A 17,008-nucleotide genomic window follows, 5' to 3' on the forward strand; every position below is an offset into this window, starting at 1 on the left:
GTTTAGAGAACACTCACTGTTTTTCTTAGGAATAGAGGACTTGTGTGCCTAGGTACCTTGGGAAACCTCCAGAGACCTGCCTTTCACAAAATGTGCTTGCAAAATATACACTGTTCCCCTTGCCTGAGGGGAGAGTGAATCTCCCAGGTCTGTTTTAAAGCTATACTTAAATAGGTTCCTCTTATATCTGGGGTTTCCTGAGTGAGGCTTTGGTAGTAGGTGAGAAATAAAGGCTGCTTTTAGTCTTATCCACCCTCATCTGGAATAACTTGCTAGTTAGCTAGTTCCTTATTGCAGCTTCCAGCTCCCAAATTCAGAGTAGCTTGTTTATTGCAGGTTTATCTTACCTCCTTGGGCTATTTGGATAATTTCTTAGTTTCCTCTGCCAGAGGCCTACAGAGCCTATTTTCTTTAGTCTCTATTATCCTTTCTACAACAGTCCCCCTAACTTAGATTACTCCTTACTCACAATGCTGTCTTCACTATGGTCAATGCCAAAATTCCTCATAGCCTGGCGTCTTTTATATTTTTGTTTTGGGAACACAGTTTCATCATTCTATCCTATTCACTGCTACCATCCATTCCATTGTCTGTCTCCAACTCATCTTTCCAGCATTATCTCCCACTCTCCCTCACTTATTCTAGACTATTTCTTTTCCTATGAGAATGCCCCATGCTTTCCCATTTATATGCCTTTGCTTATACCTAAAATGCCCTCTCCCCACCACTTCCCCTGTCTCTATGTGTCAATTCTTTAGCCATCCTCAGATGATGTTAAAGGCCCCATGAAGATTTCTTTAATTTCCTCAGCTGGCAATGATCTCTTCCTCATTAGAAATCATAGCACTTTGCCATTCGCATTTGCACTTACATTTTAATATGCATCATAATTAAACATCCCTGCCTTGCAACTTCTCTTGGATCACAAGCAATTTGGGGGAAGATACTGCAGTTTTGTCTATCTTTCTATCTCCCCCAGCTCCAACACAATACATTCCACATCATAAACACCTAATAAATATTTGCTGAGTGAATGAATGACTGTCCAAACCCCTGTAATGACAAGCAGTTTCATAACAGAATTCTGCTGTAGCTTCTGGCTTTAAAAAAATGCCTTTCCGAATCACCGTGTACTATAGAAATTAAAGGTCAAAATTAGGTTATCATCTGGTTCTAGTCCATTGCCTGAACAGAGCTGGACCATCCGCTGCAGGCTATTCCGGATAGAGTATATATATGAGTCTTATTAAATCTGTATTGCTGTAAGGTTCATTATACTTGAAATGGTTAATTAGAAGAGTTAGGAGAATTTGAAATGTCACAGCAAGTTTTTCCAGGCCCACTGTCACGTTTCATGGTCCGTTACTGAGTCTTTTTAGATTAAGCTGAGACCCAGTCCAAATAAACTGTTTCTGTGCCTCTTATCTCCCATCTCCCAGTTCTGTGCCAATATGTCGGCACTGGGTGACTCTAGGAGATCTATTATGTCTTTGACACACTGTTCATCTTTAATAATTTCCAGTATTTCTTTGAGTCTATGACTTTTCATTTTGGGGTGATGTAAAACAACAGTAGAGAATGATTAACTGCTACATGAAAAAACAACATAGAAATAAGGAGCTCAACCTGGGAATTCTCAGTGTAATCCTATGGGAGGGAGGTGATGATTTCTAGTACATTTTAAGTCAAGATGTAATTTACCTTTATTTACATTAGTTTTTATGCTGCACTTCTGGGTTTAAAAATATTTATGAAACACTTACACCAAGCCAGATGTTTGGTGTCAGTGACATAGGTCAGGCTCATTGGCTAACACCCAAAAATATATTGATGCGCCATCAAAATTTAAAATAATGTTTATATTATTTATTTATTCATAAATATATATAGTGCCTATCACTGAGTATCTGGGACATTGTACAAAAGGTTTACATAAATTTGCCTGCTTGTTCTCTAAGCCATTTGGCACATTCAGGCAAACAAAAAAAATATTCAATAATACTTTCAAATGACAAAGTGTCTTTTATACAAACATCTCTAAGTGCCTTTTTTCCCATCAGTATTGCTGTCTCCATTTTATTCACTTGTAAGGCCTGGAAACAAATTGACTTTCCTCAATGCCCTGCAATGAATTGTTGACATTAGAGATTATCACAAAGGGGTCCCAGTCCCTAGTTCTAACTAGAAGGGGTAAAAATTATAAAAACATTTTTCAGGTGTTAATGCCTTTGACCTACACTAAATATTTTTTAACCGAGCCTATTAAATAAGGCATCATCTTTACAAATGTTGTAATGCATCCAGTTGGATTTTACAACTTTTGTTTCAATTTGCCCAAGGCCTGCCACTGCTTTCCAAGCCCAGAGAATGACCTATTTTAATTGAATTCTCTCAAAAACACTTAAAAATTCACTTTCTAATCAAACCCAATTTCTAAATAGAAATTAAAGTTGAATCATAAAAAATGTTCAAATAAAGGCCTCATTGGGACTAGCATCACAGCTACAGCTATACTGTCAAATAAAGTGACAAGAAAGAAGGTTGTGAAGTTATTTTGTGATATGAGACAGCTCTCATCCAATTTACCAAATTTAAGCAATTTTATTTAAATTATCAGAAGTTGCCAAACTATTACACAACTCTCTGTTCTAATCTGGTTGTGCAAACTCAATCTGAAGGAGTGTATCATTTGGATTTAGGAAAGACCTGGGTTTAAATCTTACCTTTAATATTGACTGGCTATGGGTCTATAAGCATACCACCGGTTCTAGAACCTTGCTTTCCTCATTAGTAAAATTGTGATGATGATAGCAATAGATAATAATATCTCACAGGACTTTTGTGAGGATCTAATGAAACTTCATACATATGTAAAATACTCTCCAAGCTCTAAAGAACTATTAAATGTCTACTATTATTTTTACTATGTTATATAAACCATGTTGACATTTCACTCAAACAGTGAGGGTACAAAAAGGTATGCATATCTGCTTCACTGACAATCACTGGGGTCCTTTCTTTGTCTGGATCTGGGAAACAAAGCCGCATATGTCTTAAATGCTCTCAATAGGTCAGTTTTCCAAATGTAGTTTTCTGGCCCACAGATTCTAGGGGCTGTGTGGTTTTACAATGAAGTAGACAAAGGTAGGTTCAGACTTCTTACAAAGACATCAATCTTAAGAAGATAGGTAAGGTGAACATACAGTGGTAGAATCACCTTGAAATCAGAAGTTAGTTAACACTCATGGATATTCATCATTCATTCTAGCTGTCCATCTGAGAGTCCCCCCCTCCTCCTTTGTGTAACATGCCCGATCTAACCAGTCTAATCAATTCCATAGCTCAGTTAATAACATATCCCCTTGATTTAGGTCATAGCTATATACAAGGAACCACCAACTCAGGCAATGGAGGGGCTCTTTGTTTTTGTATTTTCCTAGTTGTCACATTGGACAAGTGGCCAAGAAAATGATTGATGGCTGAGTAGGTTATCCAATTAAGTCATTAAAACATCCAAACAATATCCAGTCTTCTAATTTAAGATGAGGTTGAAGCTATTGAATATTGACTTAATAGTGATGACCTAATGGAGCTGCTTTGAAATTGAACAGGATGTACATATAAAAACATTTTGCATCTCATAAATATCTAAGAAATAGCAAGAGCCCGGAACTTAAAGAAGCTTCTTAAATGTAAGAATAGAACTTTCCGATGGCAACAATTCCATTTTCAATCATTTAAAGTTTCCCTTATTTTATTATTATAGCCTCTCCTGAACTGGATCATTTTAAGAACCATGGTATTGGCCAATATCTCTTGGGCTGGAGGGGAAGTGTGGATAATGAGTGAGGGAGACTGGGTAGCAATGGTGGCATGTGATGAAGCATTAAGCAAGAAAGTAGAGATTAAAGAGATCTTCCTTCTAACTCTTCCACACTCAGTTTACACACCTGCCTAATTAACCCTCTTGTCTAACTGCCAGAAAGGCTAGAGGGGACCTTCCTATCTATATTAAGAACTAGCTCCTCTAGTTCAGCTCCCCCACCACCAATTATTCCAGCCCACAACATTTTCTCTTATTGTCTAGACCATTCATTTTGGTTTCCTTCACCGGTGAAGATCACAAGCCTTTTATGCTTTATCAGGTGATATGATGAGTTGTTAGGACCAAAAATTTATCAGATGATGTCCAGCCCCACAGTGATGAATCTTTGTGAAATTAACTAAGTTGATCCTTAGATACTAAACATAACAGTTCATCCCTGGAATCATGAGTAAAGCCTCCTATGCTTGATAGGACTTTATCAGAGCTTACACTTTACTTGCATAATCTACAACAATCATAGAAATACAGGATTGGAGATTTGGAAAGAACCTTAATAATTATGCAGTCCAACACAAAAACCAAAAAGAATTTCCAATATATGCCAATTTGTAATTTCTACTACATACCAATTTCCAATATATGCAAAAAGAATTTCCAATATATTCCAATATATTTCCAAAATATACCTGACAAGTGGTCATTCAGCTTCAGCTTAAAGGCCTCCAAGAACAGGGAAACCACCACTTCTTGAGGCACCGCATTCCCCTTTTGGATGATACAGTCATTAGGAAATTTTTCCTGACATTAAGCCTAAATTGGTTGCTTTTCAACTTCTACCCATTGTTCCTGGTTCTGCTCTCTAGGGCCAATCAGCATAAATTTAATCTCTCTGCCAGATGCCATCCCTTCAAATATTTGAAAACAGTTTTCATGCTCCCCTGACCCCCACCCAGTCTTATCTCCAGAATAAAACACCTCCAGTTTCTTCAACTAATCCTCACATGATATGGACTCAATGCCTTTCCCATCCTGGATCCCCTTCTCTGGAAACTCTTCAGCCTATCAATATCATTCTTAAACTGCAGTACCCAGAACTGAACACAATACTCTAGAAGAGGTTTAGAAAAGGCAGAATACAGAGCCACCTTCCTCTTCCTGGAAGCTATACCTTTCCTTCTTTCTTTCTTTCTTTCTTTCTTTCTTTCTTTCTTTCTTTCTTTCTTTCTTTCTTTCTTTCTTTCTTTCTTTCTTTCTTTCGTGGGGCAATGAAGGTAAAGTGGCTTGTCCAGGGTCACACAGCTAGTAAGTGTCAAGTGTCTGAGACTGGATTTGAACTCATGTCCTCCTGAATCCAGGGCCAGTGCTCTATCGACTGTGCCACCTAGCTGCCCCTGTACATTTCTTGAAGAAGCTAAAAATCACATTAGATTTTTTGGGGGCTTCCACATCACACAATGGATTCATTGAGGTTGCAGTCTCCTAAAACTAAGACATTTTCCATGACAACTGCTGTATAAGTATCCCACTTCCATCTTGTACTTGGGAAATTTATTTATTTATTTTTGTACCCACCCAAGGGTAAGACTTTACATTCATCCCAATTGAATTTTACCTGGCTGGTCAAAATTCTCTTGTTCCCTGACAGTTTTCTACTGTGCTTGCTATTCCTCTCAGCTTTGTGTCATCTAAATGTAATGAGTGTAGTCCCTATGCCTTTATCGAAGTCATTGATAAAACGTTCTTGACAGTTCAGGGCCCAACAATGATTCCTAGATATAGCCCACCACTTTTTCATTACATCAAGAAAACCACAGCCTTGTTTCACTTCACCCCCTTCATTTTGGTCACTTTGTTTAAGCTACATGGTGCTGGTAGCAATACAAAAACACTAGAAATCTGGCATCTTTGCCCTTAGGGACTTTACAAACTCATCATTTAAGTTTCTGATTGTATGTTAGGCCTCATTCTAAACAAAGGTCAGTTCTCCTTTTATGTTGTTGTTCTTGCCTTTCAGTCATGCGCTACTCTTTGTGACACCATTGGGATTTTTCTTGGCAAAGATACTGGAGTGGTTTACCATTTCCTTCTCCAGTTCATTTTACAGATGACGAAACAATGGCAAACAGGGTTAAGTGACTCGCCCAGGGTCACAAAGTTAGAAAGTATCTGAAGCCAGATTTGAACTCAGATCCTACTGACTCTAGGCCCAATGATCTAGTCACTGTGCCACCTTTTATACTTTGATAAAATAAAAATAGATTATTGTAAAATTATTTCCACTCCCTTCCACTTTATGCTGTGTAGACGAAGTCCTTGTCTCGGTCTGTTAAAGACGCCCCTTAACACAAACTCTGATGTATATCACTTACTTGAGCCCCAGATCTAGTCTTGGATAATAATTTACAATATACATGAAGTGGTTATGGTCCATCAGTTGAAAAATTAGCTTTTTCAAAGATCCCCAAATAGGCATCTCTATGATGGACTATAATGACTCTAAAGAACGATTACTGTCTTTAGAGTAAATAATGTACATTTTTAAAACTCCCCAAGCAGATATTTAAATGATAATTCATTGCTGTTGCCTTTTGTTGGTGATGGGTTTTTTGGGGAAAAAAATCTTCATAGCCATTCCCTAACTTACAAATGTACTATACTCCAACATTTCATTAATAAGTAAGTTGTTCAGGGCTCAGAAAATAGCACTGCAATTGGTTCCCTGACTGCCCCTCAAATACTCTTTAAATTCATTAATATGCCTGGGGTTTAATACTAATACTACACCTAGAAGATATTTATAACATCATTTCTATAGAAAAATTATGGTGAATTCTAGTTTGGTATCCCAGGAGGCCTGTCTATGGTAAATTTTTAATTAATTGTATATATATCTGTGTAAGAGAAGACTCCTTTTCTAGTTCAATCAGTCCTCCTGGTGTTTCAAGTTGGAGGACAATGTCGCCCCCATTGGTGGCCTAGTTCTTGAATTATCTCCTCTGTCTGTATTCATGAGCCTTCTGCAAGTCTGGTGTTATAAGCTGAGAATTGCCTATACCCTTTTCCTTATACTTCCACCACCACCCCCAGGACTAGTTTAAAGAATCCTCTTTAGGATACATAATCAATAGCCAGCATTTTAAATAGGCTTCTAAGGGTTCCCCCTCTTTTTAAGCTAACTTAAAAGTAAAGGCATTTACAATTCTGAAATGATAAAAGAGCAAAAAAAAAATCTGAAGGATTTTTCTATTGGTTATTAAACCCAAAAGTATATTTCAATGTGGTGTTAATTTTATTTGGGGGAAGGTGAGGCATAACATACTGGAGTATAGTCAACTCAATTATCTATGCTAAGAAAGGGGATCAAGGGTTTCGGTCATCAAAATAAGTGGCGGTTTAAAATTTGTTAAGATTGGCCTTGAGCATATTTTATAATAAAATTTTGATTAACCCTCCTAATAAAGAAAGGGAGAATGATTTCAAGAAAGAGCCACTAGTTATCTATTTAGCTGGCTGGCTGGCCACTGTATGATGGTATGGTACAACAGATGGTTTCATGATCTGATTTGGGGTGGGGCGGCGGGGGGGGGGGGGGGTGTTAACTACCTAAATACCATAGCCCAAATAAAATCTTCAACAAGGCATTATCCGGGCTAGGAGTAGAAATGAATAGAATACTTGACCTGGGGTCAGCAAGAACTGAGTTCAAATCTGGCATTAGACATTAGCTATGTGACCTTTGGCCACTCACTTAACCCTGTTTGCCACAGTTTCCTCATCTGTAAAATGAGCTGGAGAAGGAAATGGCAAATCACTCCAGTATCTTTGCCAAGAAAACCCCAAATGGGGTCACAAAGAGTCAGACATGACTGAACATTACTGAACAACATGAGGTTAGCTATCTCTAGCACTTTCAGCTGATCCTCATTTGACATGGTCTCATGATCACTGGCCATACTGGTCAGCTGTCACTAACAGGAATCAAAGTCCTCAGGACCTAGGGAACAAGAGAAGTATGTTTTCATGGAGTCAAGGAGAAACTTGGGAACATGGAGTTCTGTGCAGTGAGGACAAGAAAGTCTAGGTAGAATGTCACAGTTCGAAGGGCTGGAGAGAAAGACCTGTAACGAAGAGGAGCACTGAAGAGGAACCTCCTGTTCTTCACCAATGTGCTTAGGCCTGAACTGATCTGAAGCCAATAATATCAGGAAAACTGAGGCAGTGACATTGATACTGCTTTCCAGCTTCGTCTCCCATGACTCCCTTTTATATTCTTTAAGCTCCAGACAAGTCAGACTGCTTCTCATCCTCACAAACATATCTGGCATTTTTCACCCTCCTTTCTCTTGGCCGAAATAGCCTAGTCCAGCATCTATGCATCCTCCATCACTTAGCTTGGGTCCCACCTCTTCTGGCAAGTCTTGCTTTCCCCCTTCCCAATCAGAAATCATCTCTTCCTCCTTGGGATTCGGTTACTGCCTTATTTAGGCTGTTGAAGTCCAGGTCTTGGGCAAAACTCCAGGTATCTGCACCCACCCTCAGCACAGTCCAAATCTCACTCTCTGCAGCTGAGGGTGGGTGTCTTCTAGGTTACCGAAACTGCTAATAGATAGCTGGTTTTTCCTGCAGGACCAGAGAGCCGGAATAAGTGACCCTTGGGTCACAGATCCTGATAGCAGTAATCTAAGCCTCCATTTCATTTTCTGTATCCCTTGGAGGTGCAGACAGGCAGGCCAGAATGATATAGCGCTTTTCTTTATCCCCACTTAGGCGACATTCTTTTCCCCTCTACCTTAGTCCTACCCCAGGCTATAGGGGATACAACTGACAAGTGGGGGATAAACGGCAGACCTTTTTTTATTAGTAATCCCTTCCCCTTGTAAGCACAGGCAGGAATAGATATGAAAGCATTTTTTGTTCTCTTGGCTTTTGCCCCTCCAGTATACAGCTCTGAATTTCCAGGCCAACCAGCCCTAGCTAACCCACTTACCCATGATAGCCATGTGTTGGTGTGGGTGTAGGTGTGAGTAGCGGGGGAGTCTTGGAGGGTAGATTCTTCAAGTCCTTGAAAAACTTTTTTTTTTTATGATTCTTTCTCTTTGCTTACACATAATGTTGGATGAATGCAAAGTTTTCTGTTTCCCCAGATGAACTGAGCCAGACTATCTAGAATTGGGTGGGGAGATGGGGGTAGATACCCACAAATATAAAACCAGAGGGAAAAAACCCCGCCAAAAAAAAGATCAATAACCCTTTGTATACATTTTTTCTCTGCATTCCTGCATGGCTTTGCAAAAAGTTCCCATATCTCTATCACTCACAAAGCCCTTATTCAGTTTTCTTGACTGTTAATTCATTTACTGCCTCGTGTATTACAGAATCTCTACTTTGTTTCTTTTCTACATAAGCAGGTTAGCTGTTTGCACAAAGGATTATTATAGAGAAGTCATCTATCTCTTCAAGGACTAGGACTTACTGAAGAGGGGAGAAGGACATACTGTGAATTGCATCCTGCCAGATCCAGTAAACAGACTGAGCTTGCAAATTGTTGGGGACCTGGGCATTAAGTCCTTATTTAACCTTGAGAACAGTTCTGCCCCAATACTTCTAAGAAGCTCAGGCAGTGTGCCTGCTTGTCTTTCTGGCTGAGACCCCTTTATTCTTTGTTCAGAAAGTTAGGTTAATTTCTGTTATAGTTATTTGTACATAAATTATTTCCTCTACTACATTCTAGCTCCATGAGAGTAAGGGTAATAATGTCTTATTGTATTTATCAATTTCAGTGCTTAATAAAGAATTTTGCATCTCATGGTGCTTAATAAATTTTTTTAAACTGAATACAGCTAAAGTAGGGGATCTCAATCTGGGGTCTATGAAGTTAGTTTTGTTTTGTTTTGTTTAATATTTTGATAACTAGATTTCAATATGATCTTTTGTGGTTGATTTTATGCATTTAGAAACATAATTCTGAGGAGATCCATGGACTTGGATATGAAAAAACTCCATCTTCATTTTTATGGTCTAACTGAAATTTAGTATTCCTTCAATTGTGAATGCAGGCAAAAAAAAAAAAAGATTCTGAGAAGGGGTCCATAGCCTTCATCAGTCTGCTAAAGAGGTCCATGACACAAAAAAGGTTAAGGACCTCTTAGAAGGAGGTAAAGAGGAAATTTCTTTGAATATGCCACTACTGCTGCCTGAGCTAAGTGGAAAAGGAAGTAAAGGTTGATTATAGGCACAAGCACTTTTCTTGGTACTGGAGGAGAGAATTAGAAAAAAAAAAGGAAAGTTCTTAGGGAGATGAACCTGAAGATATTACAGCCTGTTACCTCAAACCCTCCTTAAAATGAATCAGAACTATTCAGTTTGTGTATTTAAGAAGCAAGCAAATTACTCAAGCTGGGAGGAGGTCAAATACTCTTCAAGAAACATATAGATCTTTTTTGTTGTTTGTCCTTCATTCTCCAAGAAAACCAATGACATCATAAGGGAGATGTCTTGACTTTCTGGTGAATTGGATTTGAGTGAGGTAGAACTGGGCAGTCAACAGACTCACTTCTCCAGAGTCAATAAAGTTCAATGTTAAGACAAAAAGTCAAGACAACTGTCAATGTCCCAGGATACAGTGGGTAACCTTGGCTTTTCTAAATTAAGGGCAGCTAGATGATGCAGTGGAGAGAGTAGCAGCTCTGAAGTCAGGAAGACTCATCTTCCTGAGTTCCAATCTGACCTTTGATGCTTCCTAGTTATGTGACCCTGGACAAGTCACTTAATCCTGTTTGTCTCAGTTTCCTTATCTGTAAAATGAGCTGGAGAAGGAAATGGCAATTGTCCCTCCAGTCAACATCATCCTTCAAACAATGAAGCTTCAAACCATCTCAGTTACCATTGGAACAGATCTACCTCCTGAAGTTGGTCTCTTGTTAATGGGTTAGGAAAGTAGGAGAGAGTAAAAATGTCTCCCGGGAACTATTGAGCATATACTTGTGCCCTGACTTGGGGGATGTTCAACTGGAAGGTAGGTGTTCACTGGTCAGGGAAGGTTGTAGATAAGATTGATGTTTTGAATGGAGGATGAATGTTTGAAGTTGCTTTCTACTTTGTAGTTCCATGATTCTTTGATAACCAAATGAAACTATAATGCGGGGGAAAGTACACTGGAGAGGTTTCATTACACAGTGGATAAAGAACTGGTCTTGGAGTTCAGACGACCTTGGGATTTAGTTCTTCCCCTGACTTTACACTGCCTGTTACAGTGAGTCCCTTAATTTCTCAGTGCTTTGTAAGTTGCAGAAAGGGTGATATTGATCTGCACTAGAAAATGCAGTTCCTTACTGGGAACTCCCAACAATGATGAAATCCTCACCTCCCAAAGTCCCAGTGTGATATTGATCAACTGATAGTCACAAGTGTGAAAGTACTTGAATTTCAGAGACATTCCAGAGACCACTGCCAAGTCTCAGCTAGGTGGCTAAACGTTGTTCCCATGGAATTAATGGTCTCTTGTGACATTGTTTTCCTAAATGACATGCTTCTCTGGAACCAATGAGGGTTCTACAAAAGGAACTTCAAGATCACTATCTTTGTTTCTCATAATTTCTACCCTGGTGTAAAGTAAGATGAGGATATATGCATGCATATATAAATACAATCTATAGTTTGTTTTCCCCCTTCTGTTTTAACTCTCTCTAGCATCATGACCATATTTGTGTAATAGAAGGAATCTGATAGGACTCCAAAGAATATGAGTACAAAGAATGAAACAATCCTACTCAAAACGAGTTTATATTCAAATAAGTTACAATATTAGTGGGCAACTAGAAAAAGAAGAAATAATCATAAAATAAGATCATATGATATAAACAAAGGCAATTCATGGAAGATTAACCTTATTTTCTTTTTTGACATGGTTATTAAACTAGTAGATTAGAGGTCTGCGGTAGATATAGTTTATCAAGATTTTAGTAAAGCATTTGATGAATTGTTTCCTGCTATTTTTGTAGAGAATACAGTGTTTTGCCTATTTAGAGACCATATATTTGGGCCGCAAAAGAATAAATTAAAAAGGTAATTGTGGCAACCTGGAATTTGTGGTATTATATCCATCTTTCACTGAAAACACTGAGCGTTATTAGCATACAAGAGTCGCAGTATTGAGTCTTCAGCATTGTGACTATTGCTTCTCTGGAGGATAACCTACTGGGGCAGCTAGGTGGCGCAGTGGATAAAGCACTGGCCCTGGAGTCAGGAGTACCTGAGTTCAAATCCAGCCTCAGACACTTGACACTTACTATCTGTGTGACCCTGGGCAAGTCACTTAACCCCAATTGCCTCACTAAAAAAAAAAAAAAAAGAGAAGAACCTACTAAAGAGGTCAATTAAATACCATATTGCGGGGGCAGCTAGGTGGCACAGTAGATAAAGCACTGCCATGGATTCAGGAGCACCTGAGCTCAAATCCAGCCTCAGACACTTGACACTTACTAGCCATGTGACCCTGGGCAAGTCACTTAACCCTCATTGCCCCACAAAAAAAAAAAGAGAAAAAACTAAAAAATGAATGAATGAATACCATATTGTTTTATGCCTAGACTTTGATCTGGCCATAAATGAAGAACAGAGTCAAAGTTATGAGGGTTGAAATGAGAATTGCTACTTTCTTATAAATATTGCATTTAAGTCATTGATATATACAGGTATCCTCTATATTTTCCTTCCTGTCTTTTAGCTTAACAAATATTATTTTACTGTTTTTTGCAATGCTCTTTACAACTCATCTAAAACACATAATTTTCCTCCTGCTTATACCTTTTATTTATTATTTACTTATCAGATTTATATCAAGCTTTTCCTCCAAAAAGCTCATCACTATATAGCCAACTCATATAGAGAATATTAAATACTCCTTAAAATCAACAAATAGTAAAGCAGTTAGAAAGAGAAGCTATGAATAAAGAAACCTTCAGTCCATCTTTCCAGTTTTATTCACACTATTCTCCAGTACCCACTCTTTGGTCCAGTAAAACTGTCTTTTTTCATCATCCCCTGATCTCGTTCTATTCTCCCCTTCTTGCTTTTTAGCTTTTATCCTTTTACTTTTTGTATTCTGCCATTAGAATTTAAGCTCCCTCAGGGCAGGGATTGTCTTTCATTTTTTGCATCCTCAACCCTTAGTATAGTGTCTAGAACTTAATAAATGTTTGGTGACTTGATTCTACGACTTTGCACATGAGTTTTCTAGTGAATAACTGGAAGGGAAAGGAATAAGCATTTATATAGTACCAACTATATGCCAAGCACTCTCCTAAGTACTTTAAAAATATTATCTCATTTTATCTCCACAACAACCCTGCGAGGTAGGTGCTATTATAATCCCCATTTTATAGTTAAGAAAACTGAGACAAATATAGGTAAAGTGACTTGCCCAGGGTCACATAGCTAGTATGTGAACTCAGTTCTTCCTGACTCCAGAGCCAATACCAACTGATAGCATGGGTGGAGACGGGGCACATTAAATATTTGGAAGGTTATTATACAGAAAAGGAGTTGGTGTTACTGTTTGGCCTCAGAGAGCAAAACTAGAGCGGGGAAATTGGAAGTTTCAGAGATGGATTAAGTTTGATGTTAGAATTTCTTTCTTCATATTCTAATTTATTCAAGCAATCCAAAAGCTGACTGGGCTGCTTTGGGAAGTCCCTGTCCATGAGAGGGGTCAACTGGACTACATAACTTCTGAGGTCCCTTCCAATTCTGAAATTCTATGATTTTATGAGTAGATTCCCCTAGGTCAGGTGCCTATAGCTCCAGGAAGCCTTTGCTTATCTCCCCTACCTCACCCGCCCCAAATGATTCTTTCCTCCTTTAACTCTCATGATAGTCTAACCCCCTCCTGTGCGCTGAATCATATTCTTTCACCACAGCCCACATTTATATAGCAGTTTAAAGTTTAAAAAAGCACTTTCCTCAAAACAATCTAGTAGAAAAGGCAGGGGGGGGTGACTATTATTCCTAATCTTACAAATGTGAATGCTAAGGCTCCAAGAAGTTAGATGACTCATCATTATAAAGCTATTGCATGCTAGAACCAGGTGTTCCAAGGACTAGAAATAGTCCTTTATCCAGAGTCAGGGGAGCTGGAGATTTAAATAAGTGATCTCTAAGGTCCCTACCAGCTCTGAATTCTCTGCCTACTGTGCCATCATATCATGATGCTTCTCCCTGGTAGAGTGAGAAGGGGATCAGCTGTCACTCTATTTTTATTATTTTTAGTTCCTCCCCACGCTGGAAGAGCTCAGACAAAATTAAGAGCATTTGCCTTCTCATAAGAAAGTGCAAATGATTTTTTAAGTTGAAGCCACACAAAGATGAGGGAAAATACAGTAATAGTCAATGTTTAAGAGGTTGTGGAAAGACAGATCTACTGTTCTGAGAACTGTAAATTGACCCAAACATTCCAGGAAAGAATTTGGAATGATGCTAAAAATGTTAGGTGGTGGTAACCAGACCTGTGCTTTCCTTGGTAGAGGAAACTCCTGGGTGGAGAAGCTCCCTCTACTAATGCAGGTCAACACCTTCTCTTCTGCACCCTTCTGTGCAACTGAGAGCATTAGAGAAATAACGAGGAAAATGAAGTATGTGTCAGAGGTGGGGCTTTCAACCCGCATCTCCCTGGCATCCAGGTTGGCTTTCTATTCACTATAAAGATGCTTCTATGCTAAGAAAATGACCTTTGAACCAGAGAGCCTACAGCTAGGCATATATCCCAAGGAGAGCAAAGTCAGAATGTAGTGTCCAATGCACCAAAATATTTAAAGCAGCACTTAATGTAGTACCAAAAATTGTAACCAATCCCCATCTGTTGAAGAATGGCTAAACAAGTTGTGACGAATGAAAGTGATGGAACATTACTGAACCATAAGAAAAGATGAATATAAGGAATTTAGAGAAGCATGGGAAATTTCATGTGAACTGATACAGAGCGTAGAAATGAGAACTGAGAAAACAACACATACAAGTACCACAATGTAGTTGGAAAGAGCAACAAAAAGAAAAAAGAAAAAAAGAACTGAATTGACATAAATTTATTATGATGACAAAATTTGTCCCTAAATAAGAGATGGAAAAAATAGTGTTTTCCCTCATTTACTATTAGAGTCAGTTGTTATATTGGCTAATCTTGCTGATCTGCCTCTTTTGTCCCCTTTCTTTTTTATTCTGTTACAGGTATGGCTCCCTGAATGGAGGGGGGGGATATATTTGGAAATTAAAATGATGTAAAAACAAAAATTAACAATAAAATTTAAGACTATGTCCCCCCAAAATGAATCCACACAAATCCCAATACCATCTCTTGTTATTCTTCCCACTCCTTTGTTCTCAAGTTCTCATGGAATATCTCCTACCTTCCACTTGATATGCGGCTGTAGCTGCTCCCCAGCCAAATCCTTCTGGGAAGGTCAATTCTTGTGGGTATGAACTGCTGGAAAAAGCCATTGTCACTGTCCAGGGACTTCCAGAGAACTGCAGGGAAAGTAATGGCCAAGCAGGGATCACTAGAGAGTACCACAGGGCAGACAGGCAAACAGGGAATAGAAATGAAGTGAGATTAAAAGGTCAAAGTACACTTGGCTAGAGCCCTGATAAGAGTTCCCTGCACAGTCAGCAGGGAAAAAAAAAATTATGTAATTGCTTGTCTTTTTTACCAGAATTGTGATCAGCCTCGGTAACATCTTAGTCCTTACTTTAGCCACAGGGAGGGCATTTCCTGCAGTGTACCCCTCTTTCCTGGCTCTTTCACCATGCTTAATTTTTAAATTTTAAGTCTAAATTTGTTAACCCTCAGAGCAGAGTATAAAACCGTTTTTAAATTAAGAAACACCCTTTTCTCCTGTTAAACAATTTTAAAAAAATATTTTTAAAGGTTTTTACTTTTTGTTTTAAAGTAGGTTATAGTAGGGGAGGGAGAAAGGCAAGGGAATAAGCATTTATACAGTGCCTACTATATGCTAAGTAATGTGCTAAGTCTCCAAATTAGGTGCTGTTATTACTCCCATTTTACAGTTGAAGAGACTGAGGCTAATAAAGATTAAATGATTCACCTAGGGTCATACAGCCTGATAAGTGTCTGAAGCCAAATTTGAGTGTTGGTATTCCTGACTAAAGGCCTCGAGCTCTATCCACTGTGCTACCAGCTTCCTCTACAATGAATTCAGATACATATTTGCAGGACATGTGAGACTCACCTGGAGAATTTTTCTCCCCAAGGTGAATTTTCACAATCCTGTACTGAGAGCACTGGGGCTTTGGAGACATAGTCCAGCAAAGTAAAGGATTAAGTAAAGTGAAGACTTGATTTTGCAAACAAACATTAAATCTGCTTGTATGAACCAAGAGAGTTGGCTTCTAGCCTAGTTCTGCCATTAATTCTCCATGACATTGAATCCAGTGATTTAACCCACCTGGCTCTCAATTTTCTTATCTGTAAAGGAAGGGCATTGGTCTAGATCAATTGTTCTTATATGTTTGTACCTATGGACCACTTCTCAGAATAATGTTTTTAAAGGTGTAAAATGAAATCTATAGGATCACAAAGGAAACCAATTATTTTGAAACAGGTGTTATTTTTCCCATCCTAATTGATAGACCTCTTTAATTCTATTCCCCTTGATTAAGAACACCTAGGCTAAATAATCATTAGATTCCTTCCAGTTCTAAATGCTAGAAAAAGTTAATCTCATTTCCCTTTTTTTTTTTGATAGGAATACGAGGCTGATAGTTCAAGGAAACCCCTTAAGCATAACACACTTAGATTTCAACAAATTATTTGACAAAATTTTTCATAATATTCCTGAGGACAAAATGTACAAATGGAGAGTGGATGTTAGCATAGTCAGGTGGATAGTCAGTTGAATAATAACAATTCTCAAAGAATGCTGGTTAATGAATCAAAGTCAACTTGGATGGTAGCCTGAAATTTACATTTATATAATATGCTAAAGTTTTTAAATGTTTTCCTGACAATGACCATGTGAGATAGCCTTTGTGTTATATTTTGGCCCCTAAAGAAGAAAACTGAGGATTCTGAGAAATACTTATTAATAACCTACATCTTGGTGAGATTCAATGGTTCCCCTTCTTCCAAAGTCCTGATTCCTCCCCTCCCCTGCTCAAAGATCCAATTCTCCT

The 17,008-nt window shown here is 38.4% G+C and overlaps 1 protein-coding gene across 2 annotated transcripts in view; it reads right to left on the bottom strand.

Moving 5' to 3' along the window:
• The window catches only part of LOC122732493 (cytosolic beta-glucosidase-like), a 115,934-nt gene extending 100,609 nt beyond the window's left edge, over positions 1 to 15,325 (bottom strand). For both annotated transcript variants that reach the window (XM_043972665.1, XM_043972664.1), the window contains exon 1: positions 15,226 to 15,325. In XM_043972665.1, coding sequence (XP_043828600.1) covers positions 15,226 to 15,316 — 91 coding nt within the window. In that variant the 5' untranslated portion in view covers positions 15,317 to 15,325. The remainder of the gene's footprint in view (positions 1 to 15,225) is intronic.
• Positions 15,326 to 17,008: the final 1,683 nt, after the last annotated feature.

Source organism: Dromiciops gliroides, chromosome 6, assembly GCF_019393635.1.
Source record: "Dromiciops gliroides isolate mDroGli1 chromosome 6, mDroGli1.pri, whole genome shotgun sequence".
Taxonomy (NCBI): Eukaryota; Metazoa; Chordata; class Mammalia; order Microbiotheria; family Microbiotheriidae; genus Dromiciops; species Dromiciops gliroides.